At 33.8% G+C, this 25,389-nt stretch overlaps 2 protein-coding genes, 1 long non-coding RNA gene, 1 other non-coding gene and 2 pseudogenes across 8 annotated transcripts; 2 read left to right on the top strand and 4 right to left on the bottom strand.

Annotated features, from left to right (window-relative positions):
- Positions 1–698: 698 nt before the first annotated feature.
- Positions 699–3,180, bottom strand: LOC104724777 (pentatricopeptide repeat-containing protein At5g46100 pseudogene; annotated as a pseudogene). Its single transcript, XR_015588749.1, has one exon. The product of XR_015588749.1 is annotated as a pentatricopeptide repeat-containing protein At5g46100 pseudogene (transcript).
- Positions 905–1,704, top strand: LOC104724778 (protein DMP6 pseudogene; annotated as a pseudogene). The gene has a single exon (XR_015588750.1). The product of XR_015588750.1 is annotated as a protein DMP6 pseudogene (transcript).
- Positions 3,181–9,616: 6,436 nt separating the features above from the next.
- Positions 9,617–12,975, top strand: LOC104760289 (triose phosphate/phosphate translocator TPT, chloroplastic). Of its 2 annotated transcripts, XM_010483195.3 has the most exons (12): positions 9,617–10,383; positions 10,471–10,536; positions 10,672–10,737; positions 11,009–11,087; positions 11,326–11,446; positions 11,571–11,666; positions 11,753–11,865; positions 11,951–12,028; positions 12,128–12,244; positions 12,329–12,428; positions 12,533–12,633; positions 12,762–12,975. In XM_010483195.3, exons 1-12 carry the CDS (start codon positions 10,085–10,087, stop codon positions 12,777–12,779), a joined length of 1,254 nt encoding a protein of 417 aa, XP_010481497.2. In that variant the 5' UTR covers positions 9,617–10,084; the 3' UTR covers positions 12,780–12,975. The 2 variants fall into 2 exon arrangements, 1 of the variants encoding a protein (XP_010481497.2); XR_015588746.1 differs by lacking the exon at positions 12,329–12,428 and having other exon boundaries at positions 9,908–10,383; positions 12,128–12,281; positions 12,482–12,633.
- Positions 11,182–11,253, bottom strand: TRNAP-UGG (transfer RNA proline (anticodon UGG)). The gene has a single exon. It is a non-coding gene; the product is annotated as a tRNA-Pro (tRNA).
- Positions 12,976–13,272: 297 nt separating the features above from the next.
- LOC147921373 (uncharacterized) lies at positions 13,273–18,681 on the bottom strand. 2 transcript variants are annotated; one of them, XR_015588748.1, is made up of 3 exons: positions 18,437–18,681; positions 17,778–18,038; positions 13,273–15,868 (listed from the first exon to the last, which is right to left on the bottom strand). It is a non-coding gene; the product is annotated as an uncharacterized LOC147921373 (long non-coding RNA). The 2 variants fall into 2 exon arrangements; XR_015588747.1 differs by having other exon boundaries at positions 16,035–18,038; positions 18,437–18,655.
- A 2,125-nt stretch (positions 18,682–20,806) lies between these two features.
- Positions 20,807–22,380, bottom strand: LOC147921372 (uncharacterized). Its single transcript, XM_087498638.1, has 3 exons — positions 22,232–22,380; positions 21,386–22,125; positions 20,807–21,293 (listed from the first exon to the last, which is right to left on the bottom strand). Exons 1-3 carry the CDS (start codon positions 22,283–22,285, stop codon positions 20,954–20,956), a joined length of 1,134 nt encoding a protein of 377 aa, XP_087354764.1. The 5' UTR covers positions 22,286–22,380; the 3' UTR covers positions 20,807–20,953.
- Positions 22,381–25,389: the final 3,009 nt, after the last annotated feature.

Here is a 25,389-nt window from a genome sequence, read left to right as displayed (position 1 = left end):
TTCTTTTTTCTCTGACAGATGGTCAGAAATTCATCTGGGTTCGAATCCTACTGAGAGGTCCACTAGGGATCAGAAATTGTTGAAGAAAGAACAAAATGTTTCTTTTGCCCCTTCCAAGCGATCGGAAAATAAAGAAATAGTTAATATATTCAAGATAATTACGTATTTACAAAATACCGTCTCAATTCATCCTATTTCATCAGATCTGGGATGTGATATGGTTCCGAAGGATGAACTGGATATGGACAGTTCCAATAAGATTTCATTCTTGAACAAAAATCCATTTTTTGATTTATTTCATCTATTCCATGAACGGAAGAGGGGGGATACACGTTACGCCACGAGTCAGAAGAGAGATTTCAAGAAATGGCAGATCTATTCACTCTATCAATAACCGAGCCGGATCTGGTGTATCATAAGGGATTTGCCTTTTCTATTGATTCCTACAGATTGGATCAAAGACAATTCTTGAAGGAGGTTTTCAACTTCAAATTATCCAAAGGCTTAACATAAACTTTCATTGGGTTGACACAAACATGATTGATTAACATGAATCCCACTAATATTACTTTCCTTCGTTACAAAAATCTATAAAAATTGACTGTGACAGAGAGATATGCAAACAAATGTTCATGGGAAATTCACATCAGAATCACATTACCAAACCTTTAAAAACAGATTCAATTAGAACCCAAACATTTTAAAACGAAAACTATAATTATTTCATGGACAAGGTCAAAGCTTATCCTTCACACAAACGAAGACTTAAGTTTAGTTTCAGAGTTGCTTGCAATGCATAACAAAGTAAGCAGCCAAAGTTACATTAAAACACAAGCCAGTTGCTCAAAACAGAGAAAACAACAACAAAGCACCTGAAGAAAAAGAGATTTGAATCTTGGGTGTAATGGAGATTAAGGTTGATGAAGAAGCTGGGTTCAATGGCGCTCACCGCATGATCAAAGACGAGACTGTTCCACTCTTGGAAGATGAAGATCGAACCGAAGTTCGAAATAGGGACTTTCCTGACATAGAAAGGAACACTTGGATACAAAAGGCAATAGGTCAGACTTTTCAGACAACAGCTCATCTAGCTAATCTTTTACCTACAGGGACAGTTCTTACGTTCCAGATTCTATCTCCAATTTTTACAAACGCTGGGCACTGCAGTTTAGCAAGCAGGATCATGACTGCATCGCTAGTTTCCATCTGCGGATTCTCTTGTCTCATACTTAGCTTCACAGATTCTTACAAGGACTTGAACGGAAATGTCTGCTATGGATTTGCAACAATGAATGGTTTCTGGATAATTGATGGCTCAGCTACTCTTCCTCAAGAACGTTCCAAGAGCTACAAACTACGGTTTATAGATTTCGCACATGCCATTATGTCATTTCTGGTGTTTGGAGCCGTGGTTTTGTTTGATCAGAATGCGGTTAAATGTTTCTTTCCCGAACCATCAGCTGAAGCAGCAGAGCTTCTCACAGCTTTGCCCGTAGCCGTAGGAGTCTTCTGCAGTATGCTGTTCGCTACATTTCCTACTACACGCCATGGTATCGGTTTTCCCCTCTCTGCTAAATGATGTTCTGATTTAAAATGTAAAAATCCTCCTAATCCCTTTGGAATCCCTGAAATTCTCTGTGTATGTTGTGCTTTACCATTATTCTTCTCAAATGAACTCTTGAATATAATATCTCAATGTTTGTATAAGCTGTTCCATGCGACATGTTTGTTTCAGCTGTCTTCATCCAATCTTCCAAGCACTTAGATATCCAAACCTCTGAGAACAGACTCCGAAGCTTCTCCTACAACTGTTTTATCCAATGTATGACCTATTAGTAACTTCCATGTTCCTTTACTTGGAATACATCCATCAGTCACTATCTCGTCTACTAATTGAACAGCTTTCTGAAATTCGCCCTTTCTGCACAGACACTTCACCAAAGATTCTAGTGTATCAACCTCAACTGAGATACCTCTACTTCTCATGCTTAGATATAGAGTAAATGCACGACTTGGATAACTTTTAGAAAGACCTCGGACTACTTCATTACTAGTCTTAACATGGATGTTCCAAGTTAAACGATTTGGAGTTATTCCTCCAAGAATCATCTCGTCGAGGAAGTTGGCAGCTTCAGGAAACTTACTGACAGCACAGAACCCACTGATTACTTTCCCATATAATCCAGCATCAGGTTTCAAACCCTGAAGATTCATTCTATCGAGAAGTTCAACGGCTTCTTGAATCTTCTGCTCCTTACAGAGACCAGTGATCAAAGTGGTATACGTTATCATATTCGGCCTGCAGCCTCTAGCCACCATCATCTCAAATAATTCCATGGCTTGCAGAGGACGACCATCTATACAAAGACCATCCATTAAAGTACTATAAGTGAAAACATTTGGCTCAATGCCTTTACTTTTCATCTCTTCTAGATATCTCGTTGCTTCATCAACATTTTTGGATGCACACAAACCGTGAATCAGAGAAGTATACGTAACAACGGTTGGTGCACAATCTTTATAAACCATCTCCTTAAATAACTTCTTCGCCTCATCTATCCTTCCAAACCGACACAAACCACTAATCAAAGTACCATATGTGTAAGAATCCGGATCACACCCTCGTTTAGGCATTTCAAGAAAAATCTTAAGACCAGCATCCACTGTCCCATCATTTCTGCAAAGAGCTTTAATCAAAACATTGAGAGATGCCACAGAAGGAGGCAAACCAATCTCTCTCATATTCTTGTAAAACTTAAAGGCCAAATTTAACTGATTCTCCTCCACGAGAATAGCAAGAACAGTGATGTAAGCCTTCTGGCTAGGATCACAATCAAAATCCTTCATTCTATGAAAAACCCTCAAAGAATCAAATGGCCTATGAACCCGACCATACCCTCTGCATATCGAAAGCAATACATCTTCACTAACAACACAGTTCTCAGTCTTCATTCTAGCAACAAGATCTTCAGCTGCTTTGAACTTATTAGCAGAGACCAACCTCGTGACCATGTAACCAAAAGAACTCTGATCATGCGAGAACCCATTCGCGTATTCCGCTGTGGCAGAATCAAACACTGCAATTGACTTCTCCACGTTTTTTTCAGCTCGCATCAGTTTAATAACCTGTGAAGGCGTGATGTTCTTTGACCACTTGAACATCATCGCTTTGCTACCCATTACTAAACAATGATACCTTTCTAGAAATAATAAAAACTAAACCTTTTTTTTTTATAGAGAAACGCAAAAAATGATCTCAGCTACGCATTCCGTCGAACAGGTTGTGCGCACTAAACAATTCAGTAGACTCAAATTAAATAAGCGAAACACCAGACCAGGTAAATCATTTGAGCATCAAAACCTAAGAATAGAGAGAGAGCAATCACAGATACAAAAAGAAGACTTCACTAACATTTTCCCCCGTTTCCCTCTGTGTTAATATCAACAGCTTCTCTGAGTTATAGACACCTCTCAGTAAATCAAATCACCAAATTGGAAAAAAAAAAAAAAAAAAAAAAAGCAGCAGTGAGAATCGTTACGATTACGAACTAGAAGGTGAATCAAAGCGCCGGAGAAGAAACATCACCAGTTTGGCGACTTAGATTATGAATTTGGAGACTTTAGCTGCAAAGAGCAGAGTATGTAGTTTTTTTTAGCTCGCAACAAATATGATTGACCAAATTTAACCAAACTACGGTAAAAGTAAAACCTCTCTGGATTAAGATATTATATTAATTTTATAACCTTATTAGTCATTATTATAATTTTTAATTGATTAGAAAATTTGACAAAAAAAAAAAAAAATGATTAGAAAATATGTTGAGATAATTGGTTAAATAACATTAATGTGTTGGATGTTAGAAACCTTGACGTTTCGGTTTGAACATCCTTTACGTATTGAAATAACTTTTTAGTGTTTATGTGGTAATTTTCAAAATTTTCTCATTCATTTTACTTTTTTATTTATTTAATTCTACTGTTACATTTGCCAAACACATAGTTTTTTTTTATATTTTTGTTCTCTTTAAATCAGTTCTCAAACACATCTAGTTATCTTATAAAATTTAGGAGTTACCAAATTTTGATATTTTTAATTTATTTATTGTTAGAAATTTAATATTTTGAAATTTTATATTAATTGTTTCATTTTAATGCACATTAAATTAAAATAAGCATTCAATTTTATATGAATTAAAAATTATATTAATATATATTAATATATATACCTATATTAATTTATATATTATAGTAATAGTAGAAAGATATTTTTTCTTAATCACTTAGTGGATGTGTTACAAAAGCTAACAGATCCACTTATGAAAATGATTTCCACATGACTATTTTCATATGTCATTATATTTACCTAAGACAAAAAGCTTTCTATATTCATTTTCATCTTAACTCCAGATAACATATCAATACAATAAAACTAGTATGCATTGTTTTCAACATCAGCCTCAATATTGAAGCTGGTGTTGACATCTTAGAAAAAATCAGCAGTCTATCAAAAACAATTAATACAAGTCAGATTTTTGTTTTCCCTATGTGGACTAAACAAAAGAGAAAAGAAAGAGAGAGTGTTTTACCTTCTCCTTGATTTCTTCTCCGCGTTTTGTCTATTCCTCAATTTCTTCTTCTTCTTTGTTGCCGTTTTGGTTCTTTCTTCTTGGACATGATGTTTTCTTCTTCTTCGATCTACCAGAATTTATGTGTTTATGCTCAATTTCTTCTTCGCCGATTCACCAGAATATGTTTTGTGTCTTCATAATTATATTGGGCATCATTATTCTTACAATAGATCCATCGTTTCGTTTGTCAAATCCCAACTAGATCTTTGCTTCAAAAATCTGTCATTAGCATCGGGTGCTTCACTGGATTTTGTATTCCGTCTAAACATGATGCTTCTCTCCTTTCCTGATTATATTGAAGTGCATTCCTAACGGTTGCATTGCTTCTGTTTCCTCATAAAAAAAAGTGGTCGATGAACCCATAAAGGTTAGTAACTAACGCAGCTTCAACCCAAAGAGAGATTGGGTTTTGTTGATCAGATGACGAGCTGAAACTGTATTCTGAGGCTATCTTACAGTATTTCATGACATCTTGATAGATTGTTAAAAACTGGTTCATGATTCCCAACGGATTCTCTACCTTGGAGGCTGAAGAGAGTTCCGAGACTTTACTGAAAACATATTCACAAGTATCAAAAACCATATGCAATTTTAATTAGATTTCACCTAAGTTTTAAGATGGTACAAGTGTTTACCTTAAACATCTTATGATGCACTCGTTGGCATTGGCTTCCTCCAAAGCTCGAGCTGTAGCTCTAGCAGCAAAGTCTCTTCTTTGAATAGCCTCCTAAAATAATCAATACACAATCACATGATTAGAGATAAGGATCGATCACTCAAGTGCTTTTTAGTCAATGTAAGCTCAAACACTTAAACACTGCCTCGTACCTTTTCCAAATTTTGTGGCAAGGTTGTCCACAATTTTTTTTTTCAAATTATAAAGTACTAGAATCAGATCCGCGCTACAGCGCGGGAAAATATTCATCTATTTAAATATGATTTGTAGTAGAAATTAGAATATACATAAAGTATTATAGAAGATTGCATTTGTATAAATAATCACTCATAATATATGTTTTGACGGACCAACCTGTAAAAGATTGTATTAGTATAAAAATATACATTTATAATAATACGCATTTACATTTATATTTGACAAAACCAATCCGTAAAAAATTACATTTCTAAAAGATAGGCAATCACAATGTACTTTTTTACAAAACAACCCATAAAATATTGCATTTGTATATATATTTGTAAGAAATACACATTCACAGTGTATATTTTAACGGACCAACCCACTAAAAGATTGTGTGCATAAAAATATGAGTTTGCAGAAGATACACAGTCACAATATATTTTGATAGACCAACCCTTAAAGAATTGCATTTATAAAGATATCAATCCTAACCTAAATATGTAAACAATTAATATAAAATCTACCGTATTATTGTGAGTTTTGCAAACCAACCCGTGCACTTTTGTAAAAGAGAATCCGATATTCTAAATCCTATATGTATATATATTAGATTGTTAGATTTGATTAAATTTTTGAAAATATGATATTGAGAAGTAAATTTTTAGGATATTATAGATATTGTAAATCCTTATAATATAGGATTATAATACATCAGAATTTTCAATCCAAAAAATATATGAACTTATATTTTCGGATCATTTTTTAATAATGTAGTGTTATTACATATATTTGGTCATTGTTTGTTCTTAAAGTAATATATATTACAAAGCCTATATATTATGTAATCCAAATGAGGTAATTTTTTTACTTTAAATGATTCCATAAACCGTATAGTTTTCAAAATTTAATACAAATAATATAAAATATTATCATTAATAAGTGAATGTGATTGGAAGACTGTTTTTTTTTTTTGGCAAAACATGTAGAAAAATAAATAATGTGTTTAATTCCTTAATTTTAATAGTCAAAAACAAAAAAAAAAAGCCAAGGAAAAAATATTAAAAAACTATAGAAAAATAAAATATCAGTTGGAATTCATGCTTGCCCACCGTTTTGATACATATGGAACGTATTGATTATCTCCTCTTGTATATGATGTTGAATCGAAAAATATAATATCGGCTGGATTCATGCTTGCCATTTTTTTATTCAAGTAATAAAATGGTGGCACAAAGTTAAAATGCGAAACAAAGAAATATTCAATATTTATCCATCTCTATGAACATATAATCATGATCATGAATCTCATGCATCTTAGCAAGAGAAAATTATATACATTGATAAAAGGACAAAAAGATTCATCTTAAATAGTTGTTATCAGTTTAAACTTGAAAATTTAGTTTAAAAAGAGTATGAGAATACTAACCATACGAAAAAAATCATGCAAAAAATTAAAGCATAATTTCTTGAACATGGCAATCATGATTAATATGTTTGCGTTTTTTAGAATTAGCTGCAAACCAGATTACATAATTAGTATACTCAGAAACAAACGACATGAAATATGAATGTTCTTATAACAAAAAATAAACAATGACGCATTTGCTTGGCTTGATAATGAGATGTTTTGTACAAACGTTTTCATAAGAAACAATGGAGATGTGTGATATTTAGTTTGCTAGTAATATTATATATATAGAGGTCATAGACAATTAGGTTAGTTTTGATTTCGAATCAAAAACATTTATGTGAGCAAGTCATATTTATTATCATTGGCTACAATTAAGAAACACATTAAATTAGAATATATGTGTAATATTATGTATTAATTGTTTAAATTAAGTGTTTTCCCATATATAGTAATTCGAATTTATAAGCATAGTTTGTTAAGAAAATTTTAAAAAACTGAAATAAATGATGATTTGGTAATTTAAATTTTGATTATCGTTTCCATAGATATCTCAAATAATATAACCAAATTAAATATGTTTATATTATATATACAATTTCGAATTTAATAGCTTGATTTTTATGGTAATAACTTTAAACGGTTTTCCTAAATATTAGCTAATTATTATTGTCTAAAACTTAACTCCTTTTTTAAAATTAATTTTAAAAATTTATTGTTTTTGATTTTCGGGTTTATATCCATACCCAACAAATGATCCGATTTCCAAGTATTCATATGTTTAATTTCGGGTTTTTTTAAAATTTTGATCTGACCCGAATTCAATTTTGTACTTCTCTTTTACTAATATAGGGATTATTTGTCAACCTTAAAACTCTTATATTAATGATGTTGAATGTTGTGTTAACATCATCCAATTTAAAAGAGGTAATTAGAATTTTATGACCTTATTTTCAAATCTGAAAACCAAATAAAGATTATAGTACAAATTTAGACCAAAACTAAGTAAGATAGACCAAAAAATCTATCAACCAAAGTGTAGGTCTCTAAATTGTGAGCAAATTTCTAACTAAGATCTACAAACTCTTTTAAGATAGGATCATAAAGGTGGATAAATAACAAATTAACTATGGGCAACATCTATTTGAATACATAAGACATATTCTATAAACTTTGAAAAAAAGTATAAAGTATTATCATTTACTGATTGAATTTATTTTAAATGTATATAAATAATGTTTTATGTGAAAAGACAAATGCAAAAAAAATTATAGGAAAGTATCTTTTAATGTGTGTGCTTTTAGAAAAAAAAAATCAGAAGGGGAAAGGAAAGTATCTTTTAATGTATTTATGTTGATTTTTTTTTTTTGTATAATTCAATCAACTATCTTTTAATTGTAGTTGCATTGATAAATGATTTCATGTATAAAGATAAACTAATGCTATTCAATTCACATAAGTGGTCGTAAATATAAAGCTGGATTAATAAGTTAAATAAATAAAACTTTTGTCTACATTATATTATTCAAAAAGAAATATTAATTTCTAAATCAAAAACCAACATTATCGTTATATTTATTTTGTTTATTTTTTGGAAACTACGTAAATGTGTATTAAAATGTAATAAAACATTTTAAAATCTAAAATACATATGAAGCATTGTACCTTCAAGTCAAATGTAGATAGATAACCAATTAAAAGAAAGAAGACTTTTATAGAAATATTCATAGTTTTAAACAAAGTAAAATTCATTCAAATAATATTGTTTGTTTGTTTTAGACCACATAAATCAGTCAAGTTTTGCAAAAAAAAAAAATATCTATTGGATGGCTCTTTAGATGATCCTGTTGAAATCCTTTTCGTATATGCAAGAGAGGTTCAATATTTTGAAGTTGCCTCCATTTGGAAAAAAACTGACCTGATCAAAACCAAATAATATACAGTATACTACATACAATATTTGGTTAATATAAAAGGATCTTTGTCCCTTATTTTACATTATGATCACATGGATATCGGAATATTATTTCTTGTTCATGGGCTATGAACTTTTTTTTTTCATACCTCCTAACTTCTTTTTTATCTAAAATTCTACCCATCCAACAAAACCAGATAATTACGATTGATAAACCATATTTAACCTAATTCATCTTTCCCAACATCATTAGAAATGGTGTCAACAATTATAATTGATCCCTTATTTGAAAGTTTGAATTCAACCATATAATTTTGGAGGTGAGCAAAGTGTTGAGCTTATTCTTCTTGTAACTACTTGATTTGTAAAATGTTGACCATATTCTTTTCTAATCCTCTTTCCGATCTCCCATAATAAATTAATCCAACCTCAGAGAAATGTTTCAAGATTTACATTAGGAATATTAAACACCCTAAATGACCAATTCTCAAGTACACATATGGTCATTCAAAAATCTTTTTTTTTTTGTCAACCAAACATTAAATTCAAAAATCTTTATTAATCTAGAAATCTAATAACTATTAAATTTTTTTACTTATAGCCATTTTAATTTAATTTTTGGAAACTACAAAAAGAAATGTATTACAAAAACAAAATAAGAATACATTTTAAAAATGTAGAATAATATATGAAGCATTGAAACTGCAAGTCAAATGCTGATACATTACCAATTAAAAAAAAAAAATAGAGATATTTTATACCATCAAAACATATATATTTCTTTCTTTTTATTTTGAAAGAAAAATATACTTTCCTGTGACTATGTCACATTCAATAATTTGAAGACCACTCAACATATAAGGTAAATTGAAAAAAAAAAAATATATATATATATATATATATAGATACTATTATTGTCTTTCCAAAAAATCAAAATTATACAGCAGATGATGATGATATGGAACATCGATTGGCTAATATTCACTGTGTCTCTTAAAACCATCCACATATCAAGATAAGATGGACCCTACACTCATCCGATCCAAACCAATATCTCACGATTCTTATCTAATCACATCTTTCTCCACCGTTAGATTCATATCCATGTTATTAACCCTACGGTAACACCATACACCGAGTCACACTAGATCAACCTAATCAGGATCATCGTATCCCAACTTCTTGAAATATACACACAGAGAACCTCATATCTTCGTCTTCCCCTCTCCGCTCTCTCTCTGTCACAGATCAGAAAAAGTGAAGGTTCAAAATCAATGGAGTCACGCGTGCTGTTACGCGCCACCGCGAATGTCGTCGGAGTACCGAGATTGAGACGACCTATCGGAGCGATCCACCGTCATCAGTTCAGCACTGCGTCTTCGTCTTCGTCATCTTCGTTCTCGGTTAAGCCAATCGGAGGACTCGGAGAGGGAGGGAACCTGATCTCCGGTCGTCAGCTCCGTCCGATTCTGCTTCTCGATTCTTCATCGTTGGCGATCAACGGAGGAGGAGAGAAGAGAGAGATTCTCAAACCGGTTAGAGCCGCTGCAGCCGAAGGTGGAGATACCGCTGGGTAAGAAAAGGAGGTCCGTTTCTAGGTCAGAACGAGTTGGCTCGTTTTACTCGTTTGATCTGAACTCGTTTTTTGTTTGTTTGGCAGGCAAGCTAAGGTTGGATTCCTAGCCAAGTATCCATGGCTAGTCACTGGGTTCTTCTTCTTCATGTGGTACGTGTCTCTTCACGCGGCTTATCTTATCTTTAAACAATGCGCACTTTAGCAGATTCTTACCGCCAAGTTCTTGGGAACTTGAATTGCCGGTTCTACCCTCGTTTGGTATTGTGTTTTTTTTTTTCCTTGCAGGTACTTCTTGAATGTGATTTTCAACATCCTTAACAAGAAGATCTATAATTACTTCCCTTACCCCTAGTAAGTTTTTTTTAATCACATTTTTGATTATGTATATAGTTTGGTGATTAATCACAAATAAATTAGTTTTAACAGTTTGGGTTAATTTTTATGATAGAACCATATTCTGTGTGTTGGTCCAATTTAGAATCGAATCCGAATATTGGTATCTAGAAAATTAAGTTTGTTTTAATGAAGAATATTATAAAATAATGCTTGATTTTTTATACAATTATGTTTGTCTTTTTATACATAATTTAATACAATAATGCTCGTGCTTTGTTTTTTTCAGTTTTGTATCGGTTATACACTTGTTCGTGGGAGTTGTATACTGCTTGATTAGCTGGTCCGTGGGTCTTCCTAAACGTGCCGTAAGTAAACAACAACTCTTCGTAGCCTCAACCACCATGAAGTTCTTAATTTATATGAGTGATGGTAAAAGAAGCAAAATGGAAATAGAAAGACGGGGCGTTCCGAGAATCGAACTCGGGACCTCTCGCACCCAAAGCGAGAATCATACCACTAGACCAAACGCCCAATCGTTATTTCCTTATTTGTGATTGTATTTATCTACTATCTTCGCTCATGTGGATGATTTGATGGCTGCAGCCGATTGACGCGAACCTCCTCAAGGTACTGATACCAGTTGCAGTCTGTCACGCCTTAGGCCATGTCACTAGCAACGTTTCCTTTGCCGCAGTTGCTGTCTCCTTCACTCACACCATCAAAGGTACTCTCATTTTCTTTTGTTTCTTTCTTTCAAAATCATTTGATACAATTTAATTTTCCACAACATGGATCACATTTTATTTAATCAAAAATCTAACATTTCTATCGTTTTTGCCAAAACGCAGCACTTGAGCCATTCTTCAATGCGGCTGCTTCTCAATTCATTATGGGACAATCCATCCCCATAACACTATGGTTGTCTCTAGCTCCTGTTGTTCTTGGTAAACCCTCAATTATACTATTTTCCGTATTTCTTGTTTTTTTTTTTTGTTAAAAGTATCTTGGATTAACCTTTAAACTTTTGCAGGTGTTGCAATGGCTTCACTAACCGAGCTATCATTCAACTGGCTCGGTTTCATCAGTGCGATGATCTCAAACATTTCTTTCACTTACCGTAGCATCTTCTCCAAGAAAGCCATGGTTCTTGATTCTTTTCTCTTCTTCCTTACGCTACTAACTCGAGTCGAGTTTTGATTTATGAACCCAAATTGTGTTGTATTTTCAGACTGATATGGACAGTACAAATGTCTATGCCTACATCTCCATCATTGCTCTCTTCGTCTGCATTCCTCCTGCCATCATCGTAAGTCACTTTTATAATCTCTCACTAGTTACGTATGAAAGAAGTAATATGTTCATATTTTGTTATTAATTAGGGTTATTGGTTAAAATTTGTTATTAGGTTGAAGGTCCTAAACTGCTTAACCACGGTTTCGCCGACGCTATTGCTAAAGTGGGAATGACTAAATTCGTCACTGATCTCTTCTGGGTTGGAATGTTTTACCATCTCTACAACCAGGTAATATAAAATTCAAGTTTCATAACCTTAATCCCCTGTGTTTTATAGAGGAAACTAAATCATTTTAAAAAACCACGGTTGCAGTTGGCTACCAATACCTTGGAGAGGGTCGCACCACTGACTCACGCTGTTGGAAACGTTCTGAAACGTGTGTTCGTGATCGGTTTCTCCATCGTTATCTTCGGTAAAAGATTACTCAGACACTCTTTTATTCATATAACCTTTTTACTTATTTAGACAATCACAAATGTAACAAACTAATATATTTCACTTAATTAATATTTGCAGGAAACCAGATCTCGACACAGACAGGTATTGGAACAGGAATAGCAATTGCTGGAGTTGCAATGTACTCTGTCATTAAGGCCAAGATCGAAGAAGAGAAACGGGTCAGTTCACTAATTTTTCACAACAAAGCTTATGATATTTTCTTATAATTAATAATAAATTGTTTTGGAGCTTGAGAAAATGATGATTAATTAATGAGATTTGTATGTTTTTTCATGTTATGCTTCAGCAAGGAAAGAAAGCTTAGAGAGAGGCGGAAGACGGCGGAGGACAGTTGCATAAACAAAGTCCTCCGATTGATATGTTTATATATAATAAATAACCAAAATGCAATATAGTATGTTGTATGGTACCATCAACCATTGTTTTCGAGTTTTTTTCTTCCTATCTTTTGTTTATTTTTGCTTTCTGAAAAGTTTATATATATATTTTTTATTCTGCTTCTTCTGTTTTTAATGGAGAACATTTCCATTTCTTCAGAATATGCAATTATCTTGACGGATAAAATGCATAATAATGTATTTATTTGCTGTTTCTTTTGGAGCATACACTATATAGCCATATCATCATAGAACGAAAATTTTGTTGGTTCTTTTAACTTTTTGTCCTTGGTAATTTTGTTTTTTTTTTTTTTTTTTTAACTGATAATTTCTATTATATAATGCAAATTGGTTTTATGTTGTTCTTGTAAATTGGTTATAACTTATATATGGTTCTTGTAAATATTATATGGGTTGTTAGATAAGAGATATATTACACATATGAAATATATAAGAAAGAATCGTCCATATTAAATTGCGAAATCACAACACCTTAAACAGGAAAATAATTTTTTAAAAACATTAATTCTGAACGAAGAGGTAATTAAAAGTAAGTACCTCAAGGAAGCAACCACTAATTAAGGTGGCTGAGTTACCAGAGAGAGTAAACTCTGGGATGAAGAGAAAGCTACGACGGGCAAAGTAACAGAGGACACAACCATTTAGGACGGGATCGAACAGTAACTAACAGCTAGACAAAATGTAAAAAGGAATCAAGTAAGAAAAATACACTCTAAATCCATGTAGTAAAATATTCATAAGGCAAATGGATTGCAACACGACAGATCTGATACACGAGGTTCTCTAAGAATCAGATATGAACTAACACAGAAAAGATATGAACTCATAGAATCAGTCATCCTGCTCAAGTCAGAGAAGATATAGTTTGCTCAATCAATAATGTGATGAACACTAGATATGGTAAGCATACACAACTATTATACCATCTCCCAGAACAAAGCACAAGATATTTTAGCTACACGGCTGCACTTAAACGAAACACAAACATTATTATACCACTCACACTACATGTAAGTGAGTGGTTTCTACTTAAACTTGGATGTTAAAACAAAATAAAAACAAATACAGCTTTTGATCTTTGTATAAAGGAAGTAAAAAATTATATGAATAATGTTACACAAAAGAATCACATGTGTAGATATGAGTTACACCATTTTAACTCTAGTGACCTTAAAGACACTGAACGATACTTTTACTCTCACCAACTCAGTCATCCATAGAACATTGACAAACAAAAGAAAACCCAAAACTATTAGTATCTGCTCTAAATCATATGAGCACAAACATTAGAAACAGAGTCATTCCTGAAAAAGAAATTAAGGCAAACTTTACATGATAACAACATCTAAGGTTTCATCCAACGATGGCTGGATCCAAAATAACCAAGTTCAGATCAGACCATAACAAAAATAGCAACAAGAATGAATAAAAAACTATAAAAGTAACATGAAACATACACAAAATCAGATGCCGAAATATTTACAAAGCTAAGAGAACTGCTATGCTTTTCAGCTTCAACAGTAAGAAGTGGTCAATTTTATAGATCACTAATATTCATCACCAATCATAGGAAACAAGATAGCCCATTATACTAAAACATGTCATCACTGAGAAATCTCGACAAACAAGGGCATAAGACCATAACAAGAAGACAGAGAATGACCAAATGAGCAAGTAACTAACAACAAGATGATACAAAGGGTAAGCCGAATGCGTAACTGGAATAAGAAATCACAAATGAGAACAATGCACCTAACAAAATATCCATAAAATTCTATTGCTACACAAAACTTCCTCTGTTCTCATAATGCAAATGGGTTGCATTACGACAAACCCGACAGATCTCAGACATGAGGTTCTCTAAGAATCAAATATGAACAACCATCACAGAAAAAACTCAATTGTATCAATCATTCTGTACAAGTCAGAGAAGATACTGCTCAATCAATATTGTGAACACCAGATAACACAAGATATAGTAAGCAGACACAACTATACGATCTTCCAGAACAATGACCAAATGAGCAAGTAACTAACAACAAGATGATACAAAGGGTAAGCCGAATGCGTAACTGGAATAAGAAATCACAAATGAGAACAATGCACCTAACAAAATATCCATAAAATTCTATTGCTACACAAAACTTCCTCTGTTCTCATAATGCAAATGGGTTGCATTACGACAAACCCGACAGATCTCAGACATGAGGTTCTCTAAGAATCAAATATGAACAACCATCACAGAAAAAACTCAATTGTATCAATCATTCTGTACAAGTCAGAGAAGATACTGCTCAATCAATATTGTGAACACCAGATAACACAAGATATAGTAAGCAGACACAACTATACGATCTTCCAGAACAACATTCAGCTGTTCAACATATTTATCTACACGGCTACACTTAAATGAAAGCACAGGAAAACATTGTATCACTCATACTACAAGTAATTGAATGGTTTTCTAGACGAACTTGAATGTCACAAACAATAGAAAAAATGCAGCTTTCTAATTTGTATAAAGATATCAAGATTCTACAATATATTAAAATTGACAATTTACAGGAATAAAATTTCAACAGAGAATCACCTGTGTAAACATGAGATGAACAATTTTAATTAGCTCTAGTCACCTAAACTCCTAAAGACACTCAACAAACTCAATCCTTGATACAATTTTGACAAACAAAACTATCCGTTAGCAAGTTAAAAAAGTGTTAAAACTTAACAATCTGCTCTATAATTATGTGAGCACAATAATTAGAAACGGAGCTATAATTATCAAGTGATTTACTATCTTTTTACAGAAACAGTAACAACTTATAGAATGATCTACTTTCTTTTTGAAATAGAGACAAACTTAAGCAAAGGCAATATGCATAATTCTAACAGACTGATTCCAATTCTTAAAATGGAAATATGAGGAAGAATATAAACCGAAGAGTCTACATGAAAATAACCTGATGATGATCTTTGGAAACCGAGGAACAACAGCCTGCCCAAAAAAAATATGTGATGTTAGAAGATCTATGTAAGTGTCTGCAAAACCATGAATGTTTTAGACGCCAGAAAAAAAGAAGAGGATTCAGTTTAGAAACAATATTATAACGAAACTGAATATAATAAGACATCAGATATAGAAGAAACAGAAATTTACATACCTGAATTCACATACAGTATATTGATTTTGCAGAGCTGTTTTAAGCAAGTCAAGAGGTAAGTAAGGGTAAGGAACTAACTGATTTGCGTCATTTCGGAGTTCACTTGAGGCATAAGTACTTCTAACGAGATATCTCATTCTCATACCGCGTGGAGGCATTTGTTTTTGGGTTAGATGACTAAGATCTCATACCGAGTCGAGGCATTTGTTCTTTTCACTCAGGTGACTAGGAACCCTCAATCTCATACCGCGCCGAGGCATTTGTTTTTGGGTTAGATGACTAAACCCCCCCCCCCCCCCCCCACACTAATGGAAATCCCAGTTGCATGAGCAACAAGGATCTCATACTGAGTCGAGGCATTTGTTCATTCCGCTCTGGTGACTAGGAACCCTCACTTGCGTTTTACCATAGGGACATTTCTTTTGGCTTGAGTGACTAGGATCCCAAGCTATTTCATAGACGAGGCATTTGTGCTTTTCACTCAGGTGACTAGGAACCCTCAATCTCATACTGCGCCGAGGCATTTGTTTTTGGGTTAGATGACTAAACCCCCACACTAATGGAAATCCCAGTTGCATGAGCAACAAGGATCTCATACCGAGTCGAGGCATTTGTTCTTTCCGCTCTGGTGACTAGGAACCCTCACTTGCGTTTTACCATAGGGACATTTCTTTTGGCTTGAGTGACTAGGATCTCAAGCTATTTCATAGACGAGGCATTTGTTTTTACATTGGGTGACTCGGAACCCGAGTATTTAAGAAGTTGGGACTGCAGAGCCTACCATCAGGGACATTCAGAGAGGTAATTTTAATTCAACCAACACGAGGCATTTGTTTTCATTCTACCATCTGGGACAGGGACAAGGACAGGGACATTCAGAAAATTACCTCAACCAACACGAGGCATTTGTTTTCATTTTACCATCAGGGACAGGGACATTCAGAGAGGTAATTTTGATTACCTCAACCAACACGAGGCATTTGTTTTCATACTACCATCAGGGACATGGATAGGGACACGGACATTCAGAGAGGTAATTTTGATTACCTCGAGCAATCCGAGGCATTTGTTATCATTCTACCATCATGGACAGGGACAGGGACATACAAGGACAGGGACTTTAAGATGGGACATTCAGAGAGGTAATTTTGATTACCTAGACCAACCCGAGGCATTGGTTCTTATTCTACCATCATGGACAGGGACAGGGACATAAAGATGGGACTGCAGAGCCTACCATCAGGGACATTCAGAGAGGTAATTAAAATTACCTCAACCAATACGAGGCATTTGTTATCATTCTACCATCATGGACAGGGACAGGGACATTAAGATGGGACATTCAGAGAGGTAATTTTGATTACCTCGACCAACCCGAGGCATTTGTTATCACTCTACCATCATGGCCAGGGACAGGGACTTTAAGATGGGACATTCAGAGAGGTAATTTTGATTACCTCGAGCAACCCGAGGCATTTGTTATCATTCTACCATCAGGGATAGGGACATGGACCTTAAGAGAGGTAATTAAAATTACCTTAGCAGCACGAGGCATTTGTTTCAGCTCGGTGACTAGGAACCCGAGAAATTACAGAATCGGGGACAATCTCGTTTTTCATAAGGGACAGGGACATTCAGAGAGGTAATTTTGATTACCTCAACCAACCCGAGGCATTTGTTATCATTCTACCATCATGGACAGAGACAGGGACAGGGACTTTTCAGAGAGGTAATTTTGATTACCTCGATTTAGAAGAGGCATTTGTGTTTAGCTCCACCAAGATACTGTAGCAAAATTTAACTGCTTCACAACAGTTCCTTGATAGGACGATGGTGTACTCAGAGAAAACCCCCTTTTGCGCCATTCGTTACTTTGGTTAAACCCTCTTCACCGATTCAGCAGATATCTCCAATTAGCCCATGTTCAGGGAAAAGTATATTCATCTCTTGCTTATAAATTGCCAACCCTTTTGTTCAACCTTGCTTTGATTTAAGGAACCGAATCTGCATCAACGATAAAGAGAACTTGGAAGTCATATATAAGATTTTAGGAACGGCAGATCTAGTTTTCGATTCTCAAAAAGAAAAAGAAAAAAACAAAATCCAAAGCAGAGATATGACAAAAAAAAAAAACCAATTCGTTCCGAAACCCTAAGATTTTAAAATAAAACCCTAGTTTGGATTCTGAGATCAGAGAATCAAAATCAACGAAATTGAAACCGTAGTTGTTATGAAATCAACAAAATTAAAATCAAAACCTAATTTTGGATTATCAGATTAGAGAATCAAAATCAACGAAACTGAAACCCTAATCAAACTGTTGATGTTAAGAAATCAACGAAATCGAATTCAATTCATAGAATCTAAAAATTCAAACACCGAAGATGGAGAGAAGAACTCACACTGGGCTTGGCTTGGCTCGGCGAGCCTCGTCTTCCGTCTCTCCTCTCCCGTACTAACGGTTGATTCCTCTGTTGTTGCTGCTTCCATACTTAAAACATGAAACTAGAAGAGAGCGTGAGAGAGAGAGAGAGAGAGAAGGAAGAGATGGAACAATAGGCGTTTTAGTTTTCTCGGCTCCTTCTCAATTTTTTTTTTGTTTTTTTAATGGTCAGTGAATTATCTATTCAGAATTAAAGAGAAGAAGAAGAAGAAACAATATCACTAACGGCTATAATTGCCCTATCAAAAAAAAAGTAACGGCTACAATTTTGATTTTTTGAATACGTTAAGAGTGTTAAGGACAGCTGTATGGATATCATTGGTAGGTATCAAACATTAGAAATACCAATTTTTTTTTTTTTTTTTTTGAATTATTAACTTTGGTAGGTATCAAACATTAGAAAACCATATAAAATTGAAAAACAAAGAAATTTGAAATGACTCTATCAAATATACATATTACTATTTTTGCAACATTAAATGGATTGTTACAGAACTAAACATATCTGTTTTTTTTTGCAACATTAAGTTTTTTTTTTATTGTCAAAAAATATATATACATATATATTTATTTGTTTTTTTAAAAACCATGTAACAACATTATATATATTTCCGGTGGTCGATCATTCCAATTGTTTTACCGTCAATCAAGCAACCAAACTAGTGAAAGTCTTTAGTCTCTTTTCGTTGCTTTCTCTTCTAATTAGTTTTTTTTTCTTCGTCAACTCATCATTTTTTTTTATTTTTTTTTATTTTACCAAACGTTTGGTATGCCTAATAATTTTGACCAATTAACTCGACCGAATAGATAATGCTTGGTAACTTCCAACAAAGAATTGGCAAAATCCATACTATTATTTATAATCTCTAATCCACTAATATAAACCATACAAAAAATGGCTCAATTACTCAACCTCATGTCTCTTTTGTGTTTCACCTTCTTTACATTATCTATCTTTCTTATGCAAACACAAGCAAAAAAAGCTCCAAACCTTAACTGTACTAACTGATCAAAACCATAGTTTACCGCTGTCGAAGAATCACCAAAGCATGATAGATAGATGAGGAAGACGAGCTAGAGCCAGCCTTTGTCCGAGAGACAGGACATGGTTATGGTCTTTATGGTCGTCAAAAGAGTCACACTCACACTAACAACGAAGAAGACAACGCAAATGAGAGTAGTGGCAATGATCAATTTTATTTTGCTAGATATATATTCTTTTCATTCAAATTTGGTAACCATAAAGCTATACAAAATTCTTGAGTTTATGTAGTTAATTTAAGAGTTTTTTTCGTTTTAAAACATGTAGTGTAGGAGTGGGAATTCTGTGAAGTAACTAATGAAACTTTATCTGCAAATCATGATAATTAACGGCAAAAAAATAATCTCCATAATATAAAATTTACTAAGAACTTTTATATACAAAAAGAAGTAATTTATGACCTCATATTGTGTGTAAGTGTGTAACCAAAGCGAACAAATTCTTTGGTAACGAAGATTGGAAAGACAGAGAGAAGGACATGGCACCAAACAGAAATCGAACTCTAGATTCCATATAAAACTTACTCAGACTATAATTCAACCACTTGAACCAGATTCGATTTGGGGTCAAATTGTTTTCTTTTAACGGGATCATTTTAATTGGCATAATCAGTATTATAATTGGAGTGTAATTGAACTGATAAATTTTAAAAGTTGTTAATTAAGAAAGATGATATGGACGAACCTATGAATACTTAGAAACTGAGAGTAAAATTTCAAATCTTAGAGTTTTAGGTAATGAAACTGGAAATGATTTGATGTTATAATAATAATAATAATTTAAGTAAAGTACAAAAAAAAGGTAATTTGGATTACCTCATTTTTCTAGTAGCGAGAACAACAACAACAAACAAGCTTTCCCACGAAAGAGAGAGAGAGAGAGAGAGAGGTAAGGTACCAAGAGCATTTCGAACCGTGGTCGCAAGTTTGAGGTGGTATCTAAAATCGTTAGACTCCAACCACTTGGACCAGGTTAGACTTGGTATTCAAAACTTTAATTAATACAATTTATACATCATTTGAAATTGAGTCCCTGAATCATTGTTTCACGGATATGATTGTCAGAATATTTTTTTTGTTACTTTTGTCCTCGTAGTGAATATATATGACAAATGACGACCATATACAGTACATACAAATGAACTATACATCAATTTAGAAGCTAGCTTTACGAGAACTATCTATAAGCTTCGAAATCTATACTAGAAAAAAACCCCTTGATAATCATTTAAAAACAGTTTAACTTGATTAACTTGTTTCTTTTCTTTTTTTCCTTTCTTGGATATAATTTCTTAAAAAATAATGTATACTTGCACTGAAAGTCTTAATAGTATTTTTTTATTATTATTTTGTGTAAATTTTTTTTTTCATACGTTGAAATAAAACATAAGTAAATATTAAATTCTTACGGTAATAAAAAATCCCAAACACCATATCAAGTAGGAGTGAGGGAAAATGGATGAGGCCAGTAAGGAAATGCAGTGGATCTTAATGGACCTTCCTCAGTGTAGAAGAGAGTGCAGGTTTGGGTGGTGATATCGTAAACACCAAAGTTATGTCCCACGAAATAGATGCAGTTAGGCTTAAGACCTGGAGACGAGCTCGCTGGAACACACAAAGCTTCTCCATGTCCAAGAAAAATACAAAGATCTCCAATATCTTCGGTGTAATACATATCTTTCCATCCTGTATCCGATCTCTGATTCACTTTAAACACCAGGAACCTCTTTGTTTTTTGCACGACTGTGTCTGACTCAAAGCCGTCCCCGTAGTACCTTCAAACATACGAGAGAGCCATTACAACGAAACAGATATGTAATGTATACTTAGAAAAGAAAATAACAAAATATATCTAGTACGTACGTACCAAGAGATGAGGAATTGTTCCCCGGCAGGTGACTCCACTAGATGATTTGTCCTTGTATACGAATTCATCTGCTCCAACTCGTACAACATATACTGCGGAAGATCTTTTTTGCAAATGTGATCATACTCGGGCTTATCTTTCTCTTTGAAGTTGAGACCAAATGAGCACAAGTATTTGCACCCAGGGCTTGGAGTGTAGAATCTCTGATCTTTCTTAGAGTACATGAGACTTGAGTATGGGCATATAGACTCATGCCCATGCGTGGTTTTAATATCGATCCACCGTAAGTCCTTGTGCCTATATAGCCTAAGCCGAGATACCGATAACTTGATAGCAACGGCCCAATCATCATTTTCCAGGTCAGGAAGAGAGGACATGGCAAGGTTTTGGATTTGTGAGCCTTTTGGAAGAGGAGGTAGATGAACAGTAACAGATTTTGATTTAGGGTCAGAGGGCTCGTAATAGATGTTTAGACGAACGTTATCCATATCACGGAGTAGTGTTTTTTCCTTCATGTGAATATACACTCCACTTTGATTAAATCCAGTACTCATTGCCTCTCGGACTTCTCTAGCGAGACACTTGTTCTTGATTATGATTTCATTTTCCCCCTCTGATCCGGACCTTCTTGATATCGAGTTGTTACCATTTGAAGAACCTCCGACCTTAAGGAGGTGGTCAATTAACATTAACGGGTAGATCGGCGCAGAGGAACACCACCGAACCATGTTATTGTGTCTCTGCCAAAACGTAACCATACAAAGAGAAAGACAAAATAGTAGAACCATAAAATAAAACCTTATGATTTTAGAAAGAATTGAAAAAAAAGAGAAGAAAGAAGCTTACGAAGATGTTTGTGTAGACAAGGGGCTTCATGATTCGGCTGAGAGGTTGAGACATTTTTCTAAAATCTTTGAACTGTGTTGATGTGATCTCTCTTGTGGGTCTTCTCCAGCCGTCTCTATAGACTTATGCTTGAACAACAAGTTGACATTAAAAAAGAGCATAATATTCTTTAGGAAATAAATAATTAGACGTATTTGAAGGTAGAAAAGGAAATGAAATATAAAGCATTGATTTCTCCTTTCTTTGAAGTGTTGCTTTACATTTAGAAAGTAGGTGACAACCAATTATTATAAATAAAATTATTATCTTAGAACCAATATCTGTTTGTATCGAACATAATATGTAACTAAAGTTTATTTATTTATTTATTCAAAAATGTGTTTTTTGGTGTAAAAATATGTTTCATCCATGAAATCTTTAAATATGTAAGAGGTTTTATGGTAGAGAAAATATCGAGAAAATGTTACTATTTATAGCAACATGTCTTTTGTGTGGTTTAAAAATCAAATATATATATATATATATATATATATATATATATATATATATTTTTGGCAAACTCAAATTCATATATCTTATGTTTTATTTTGTAATCATAACAATTTTGCATGTTTGTTATGTAACTATAACAACATATACTAAACTAGATTTTAACTCGCGGTACACTGCAGGCATATAATTTTTATTATAATCTATATTTTATGTTGTATCTATTTGTTAAATATTGGAGGTTTTGTAAATAGAGGAATAACTAAAATTTCCGGTTGTTGTGCGGCTAAATATTTATATTATTTTTTTAACCCGCAATACACTTCATGACCACTTGTTTGTTATATTTAGTTTGTTTTGTTTAGTGTTTGAGATTCTATTTTGATTTTTAATTATTATAACAAAAAATAAGGGATATAAGTACATAATCAGTAATTTATACGCTTTGATTAAGTCACATTATTCCTAATGATTTGATTATTTTACACAATCTTAGTTAAATCAACTTGATTTTATGTCGAATATTCTAATATTAGTAGTGTTAATAAATAATTAAATGAGGATTTAACCTGTGTGAACACAAATTTAATAATATTTTATTAATTTCAACATGTCCTCTTTATAACTCATCTATTATATAACCACATTATATAGTATTTTAGACTTTTTTAATTTTACATATTCGTAAGTGTTAAATTTTTTATTAAGTTTATATATGTTAATTATAATATTTAAATAAATGTCAATCGAAGTTTCTCTTACGTTAATAGTCAAAGCTCACAGGTTTTGAAAAACAAAATGGGAATCAAATTATTGTTTTCTTTGTTTGCGAAGGATTCAGATATAGAACATCTCAAAACACAACAAAATGTGTAGTTAAATATATGAGAGTTTTTATTTCCATATTGATTGCTGTTATTTTTTAGTTGGAATGAAATGTAAACTATTTAGAAAACAAAATCTGGAGTAATATTAGTTTATAAAATTTTGTAAGGGTTAATGTTGTAAATAACTTTTTAAATAAACAAAACTAAAAGGACATAACACAAAATGTACTTCAAAAATGTTAATATAGATTACTCGGTAGTTTAATTATTTAATTTTATTATATGTTAGTAACAATCAAATTCTAAACTAAATTTTCTGAAGATTTTTTTTTTTGGACAAACGATGATTCTATTCATTTCAAATAGAAAACAACAAAGAAAGGATATAGAATCCCATAATTTAAACGATTACAAGGAGAGGCTTTCCCCAAAGCCAAAAGCAAGAACAAACATAAAGGAAACATCGAGCAAGATTCCATGAGGGCTATCACACAAGCGCTAAGAAGCATTTGAAGGCATGTGGGATCATGGTTGCAGGATTGGACATCGTCGAGGATCTCGAGAAATGCCAGGTAGGTCACGGTCAATAGACACAGTGTCGTTGTAGCAGAATCATACCCAAGGAGCTAACTGAAGTGAAGATCACTAGCAGACGCAAAGCCAAGGTAGAGATTCAGGGGTAAAAAACTCGGGGGGGGGGGGGTGATGGAGGTGCTAGTGAAAGTTTGCTCACCAAGGTGGTACCTGAAGTATACCGCTAGAATTGTCGAGGGGTGGTTGTTGGTAGAGAAGCTTCTAATACCATAACCACAGCCTCGACAATTTGAATTCAGGTCTAGTATGCCATGAATCTTCAGGAACTTAGGAGCAATGGATTTCAAGATTGAAGCTAAATCCAGGATTCACATAACATAAATGCAGACTCGTAACATAACAGGTGGATCCTCTCTGCCATGAAAATGGTGACCAAGAATTCCACACAAAGTTTGTAGTCGGGAGGACATTGGCGAAGAGAGGACATACCTGAGTTTCAAAGGAGAGGTAGATTGCAGGGCAGTGGGAGCGGGAGAGTTTACCAAAGAAGCTAATAGCAGGTGCACAGAATAAATGTAATGCTGGAGCAAACCAGGTGGGTCCTCTCTGCCATGAAACTGGTGATCAAGGATTCCACACAGAGTATGAAGCCGGTGAGATACTAACCGTAACCGATGAAAACAGTCCTGAGCTTCGAGCGAGAGGTTGAAAGTATTGTGGACAGCAGAGCTTACCAATGAAGTTACTAACAGGTGCAAAGAGAATGTAATACCGTGACAATCCAGGTGGATCCTCTCTGCCATGGAAATGGTGATCAAGAATTCAACACAAAGGATGTGATCGGTAAGACACAGACAAGGAAGCAGCAGACCTGAGCTTCATAAAGGAGGGTGGTTGTTGGGAGTTGAGGGCACTTTGATAAAACCAGTTTTGATATCCAACAGACAATGTCACACAGAGAGCAATCACCATAGTTCTAACACACCCTATGTACATCCAAGACAGTCTAGCTAATTGGGATCTCTGATGCAGTCTTCGAACACCGAGGATAGCCAAAAAGTCTAGACAAAGTGGATGAGATAACAAAGGGTTGGATAGAGAGAACCTGGGCTTTTTTAAATTGGGTGAGTCCTCTTGTAAAGCTATCATGTCGATCTCAGATTTGATGTTCAGGTTTGAGAATTGATACACACAGCGGCTGACCAGGGAGATTGAAGTAAGCTTTGCGTCTCCGGTGATAGCAAAAACAGAGCTGCCAAGCTCAGGGGATGGCATGTGTTCAGGACGGACGTCCAGTAGCGGAGGGAA

The sequence above is a fragment of the Camelina sativa genome, chromosome 18, assembly GCF_030686135.1.
Source record: "Camelina sativa cultivar CO46 ecotype springtype chromosome 18, ASM3068613v1".
Classification (NCBI taxonomy): Eukaryota; Viridiplantae; Streptophyta; class Magnoliopsida; order Brassicales; family Brassicaceae; genus Camelina; species Camelina sativa.
The sequence above is the reverse complement of the archived record's forward strand: the minus strand, read 5'-3'. Positions and strand labels throughout refer to the sequence as shown.

Excerpts from the sequence above, each read along its gene's own strand:
- LOC147921372 (XM_087498638.1), bottom strand. The coding sequence starts at position 22,285 with ATGTCTCAACCTCTCAGCCGAATCATGAAGCCCCTTGTCTACACAAAC. Across the intron at positions 22,126-22,231 it reads TTGTCTACACAAACATCTTC|AGACACAATAACATGGTTCG; the intron begins GTAAGCTTCTTT and ends ACGTTTTGGCAG. Across the intron at positions 21,294-21,385 it reads GAACAATTCCTCATCTCTTG|GTACTACGGGGACGGCTTTG; the intron begins GTACGTACGTAC and ends GTATGTTTGAAG.
- LOC104760289 (XM_010483195.3), top strand. The coding sequence starts at position 10,085 with ATGGAGTCACGCGTGCTGTTACGCGCCACCGCGAATGTCGTCGGAGTA. Across the intron at positions 11,866-11,950 it reads TCTTCTCCAAGAAAGCCATG|ACTGATATGGACAGTACAAA; the intron begins GTTCTTGATTCT and ends TTGTATTTTCAG. Across the intron at positions 12,429-12,532 it reads TTTCTCCATCGTTATCTTCG|GAAACCAGATCTCGACACAG; the intron begins GTAAAAGATTAC and ends TAATATTTGCAG.